Source organism: Helobdella robusta (genome assembly GCF_000326865.2).
Source record: "Helobdella robusta unplaced genomic scaffold HELROscaffold_20, whole genome shotgun sequence".
NCBI lineage: Eukaryota > Metazoa > Annelida > Clitellata > Rhynchobdellida > Glossiphoniidae > Helobdella > Helobdella robusta.
The window spans coordinates 994,129-998,224 of record NW_008704084.1 but is presented as its reverse complement, the minus strand read 5'-3'; the positions used below and the strand labels follow the sequence as shown (position 1 = coordinate 998,224).

The window sequence follows — 4,096 nt, the reverse complement described above, 5'->3', positions numbered from 1 at the left end:
ATGTTGAAGATGAGTCTTACAAAGTTAATGAAATATTTCCTCTGCCAACTCATTCTCCTGAATCTACTTGCACAAATCATCTCATCAACCTCACTCTCATCAGCAGCATCATTAAACATAATACAAGTTTTGAATTTTTCAAGCTTTACTGCTTGTTACCAAAACTTGAAATTGAACCTTTCTAAAGTTGGATCCAACTCTAACAACAACGTGAACCGTAGTGTGTGTTCGATCGAAGAACCGACCGAAACCGCGAATATCGATCTTGTCGCATTGAACAAACAACACGGTGACGATGGGAAAGCGCTGGTAACTATTTGCATATCTCTGTGTCGGTATAAACAAACCAATCAGTCAATTTGCCAGGGATTCAATGTCAGATTCGATTCAAGCGAGTGCGAGTTGTATCGATTCGGTCCGGTATATTTCGCCCAACAAGACGGATGCTCATTTTACGCTGTAAGAACTTTTTATAAAAAATCTTTGAATGCTTAAAATTATTTCACAGTTAGTTTTCAAATTTGTAACTGTTGATCAACTATATTGCAGCTCAAACCGGCTAACAGTTCAGGTTTGGTGGTTGTGCCAACATACCCATACAGACATTTGCTTTATAAGCCATGCAAGTGATATTAATACAACCAGATTTATAAAAAATTTAGTCTTATAAAATTATAATATTTCTTATTAATTTTTAAAAATTTTATCACTTGATGTGTTTAAATTTTCATGTATGCTATATTATAAAAAAAGTTTGTAATTTAAATTAATTTGTTTCCTTGATATTTCAAGCAGCACCAGCTTTACTGCCAAACACATCTCTCACGTTTCTGGTTCAACTGAAACTCAATGAATCTTCAACATCTTTCGACAGAAGTTGGTCTCAATTCAAAAGTGGATTTTCTGTTCCAACTGTGTCGGCATCTTCAAACCCTGGTTGTTGTGGTGGGGGTAGCTGGGATGTGTACTGGTTGGGTAATGAATTGCTGTACCAACTTACGAACATGTATAAATGCGGTCTACATGTTTATCGCACTGTTAATAATGGTTGGTTCAATTTGACAATGAATTTTAGTTTATTTCATTGAATATTTAATTTTTGAGAATTTACATTTTATGTAATACTATTATTACTTTTAAATTTGTTTTGTGGCTCAGTACATTAACACAGGCTCACTTCAAATTCGTTCAACAAGTTTTTTTCAAACAACCTCGTCGTTACTCATGGGTTTGGGGAGTTGTACATGTCCATTCGTGTTATTACCATCTAGTTATCCATAGATCATTTCATTTCTCTCATTTCTTTTTTAAATTATTTATTTTGGTAAAAGTGTGTCAATTTTATAATTCTCTCAGCAGGAAAACCGGAGCTCCAATACTCCTATTATGATCAATTCAGAGTTGCTTCAGAATCGTATAACTACAGATTGGATGCGATAAGTTACGCCAGTGGAAATTGCAGCACGTACGCTGGTTTGTTGAGGGCGGAAAGTTATTTCTCAACGTACGATAAGGATAACGACGTTGATTCCATTGTCAACTGTGCTGCAGTCTATAGAGCAGGTACAAATTGCATATGGAATTGTTTTGTTGAAATTATTCATCTTTATGGCTATTTTGAAAAGCAGTTATATATCTTATATGATTCAAAACTTTTACAGTTTTTACACTGTTTATTTGTAAAGATTATTCACAACTTATTACTTTTAGATAAAAAATTTTACAAACCACATCCTAGATATTCATGTTGATCAGCACGATCAGACTCATCATTAAAATGATTTTTTATTCAATCACAAACAGGGTGGTGGTACAGCACATCAACCACGGTTTTAGGAAACTGTGGCTTCACCAACTACAACAGCTTCCAGCCCTACTTCATAACGTACTATAATGGCCTATCATTTCAGATGCTTGGAAGTCAAATGTGGATGCAGTGTGTTTGAGTTGCAGTAAACATTACACAATTAATTAAGCAACTACGAACATTTTAACTAAAAACATTTTTCATCAAATTACAATTTGCATTAGTGGTACTTTTTAGCTGTTATGCACTAATACTATTATTATTACGACTACCAGAGTCCGGATCTGATTAAAATTTGTCCCACTCCAAATCCTTGAATAACATTTTTTTACCCACAAATCCCTAAATTTGTCAACTATAGTTTACATTATCACGTCACTCCCTACATAAAGTTTCTGCTTTTTCCACCAGGAACTTTGAAAAAAAAATATGTAAAAGAGTTTTTTCATATTTCAACATAAAATATTAAATACGTTTCTGGGTGAATTTTCAAATTTTTTCAAAAAATTTTCAAAAAATTTTCAAAAATTTCTTGTCCTCAAAAGGAAGTTACATTTTTTCAACCGATAAAAATTATCACAATTTACTGACAATTTTATTTTCAATTTAAAGTTTTTAACACGTTATAACACGTTCGTTATAATCATCGCAAACTAGTGAAAATAAAGTTCGCACATTAAAAATACATAAATACCAGTGACACGAGATAATGCTTTATTGTTATGTCTCTGGTTAATTTGTGGATTTTTTTCAATCTTTTCAATTCGTTAAAAATTGTTTATGTACAAAATAAGTTTTCATGTCAAATTCACATCAAATTCAATCAAAATTTCGAAATATAATTTAAGTAAAACTATTTCGTGTTCAATTTTTAAAATAAGAAATGAAACTTCATTATTTGGCTTGGTGAGAAGAAATTAATTATTTAAAATTTTGAATAAAACTTTCAAAATTTATTTGAAAAAATTTGATTTCATGAAACTGTTTGTGAATCACATCGAATCAATTTTACACCAAACACGTTGATTTGTTTATATTTGTCTATATACCTTTTTTATTTATTCACGATGCAACTTTTTTTCTTTCTAACCATTCAACAAAAAAAACAAATGATTTCCTGTAAGCTACCATTCATATTCTCTTCTCTCACAAACTATCGCTTATTTTATGACCTCGACCTTTCAAAAGCAGGACATCCTTAATGGGGAGCCCCTAAAAAATTATGATTGCTAACAGCATTATTATTCTATTCTAACCCTCCATCGGTTTCAACCAAATAAACTTAGCAACATAAATGAAAAAATTAAAAAAAAGGTTATTAAGACAACGACAAACAATGGTGTAAATAATGTGGACACCAAATTTTTTTCAATGATTGCTATCGGGGTTCTACGTAATTAATTAAGGTATCATCGAGTTGGAGTCTGTCTGTTCACGTTATACACATGTGTTTTGCTAATTTTTGCATTACGTTAATTTTGTCATAAATTACAAATTTACTTAAAAAATTGTGTTAGAATGAACAATTTGTGAACGGTGGCCTGCGACACAAGAATTTTGTTTTCTTTTAGCTTTGGTCTCCTAATCATTACCTAATTATTATTTATTTGGATTGATTGAATAAAATTTGATTTGATTTGATTTGATTAACTGGTGCTATGAAACGTAAATAAATTAATTGATAAAATGGTGTGATTGAAATATTTTAAGAGCGAGTAATTTCAAATGTATTAAAAAATATTATTAAAAATGAATAATTTTGTTGAATAGTTGTTAAAAAAAGATATATGCAGTCTAAAAAGACATTACGAATGAAAAAAAACAACATGTGAACCAATTTCAAAAGGTTAACCTGGTTTATCACTTTTTGTAAATGCCAAAATATTTTAGTTCAAAAATTTAACATCCACGCTTTTTTTATATTCAGAATCTGACAGACGCAGAATTGTATTTAAAAAAATTTTATTATACATTTTTTTCAATGCTTTTTTCCTATTGTATTCCACCCATTATAAACTTTGGTATTTAATTTGTGCTTAATAATAAATGATAAAATATAATAATAATAATAATCATCATTATCATTATTAATATCGTCGTCATATACATGTGTATAATGTAAGTATGATCGTATGTGCGGACACAAGAGTACAAATGAGTTTGCTTATACGTGTGAATGTTTTTTGATTCTGTTTATCTGCCTCCGTCTGTATATCTCTATCGCTTGAAACATCGCTTGGAGAAAACGCTTTAAAAGTACTTGCGGCGTATAGTTTCGCGCAGGTTTGA

General features: G+C 30.7%; 1 protein-coding gene across 1 annotated transcript; it reads left to right on the top strand.

Annotated features, from left to right (window-relative positions):
* HELRODRAFT_171209 (hypothetical protein) lies at positions 1–1,946 on the top strand (the record flags this gene model as incomplete). Its single annotated transcript, XM_009017953.1, has 5 exons — positions 1–459; positions 550–571; positions 796–1,047; positions 1,360–1,563; positions 1,804–1,946. 5 exons carry the CDS (start codon positions 1–3, stop codon positions 1,944–1,946), a joined length of 1,080 nt encoding a protein of 359 aa, XP_009016201.1.
* Between the last annotated feature and the right edge of the window lie 2,150 nt (positions 1,947–4,096).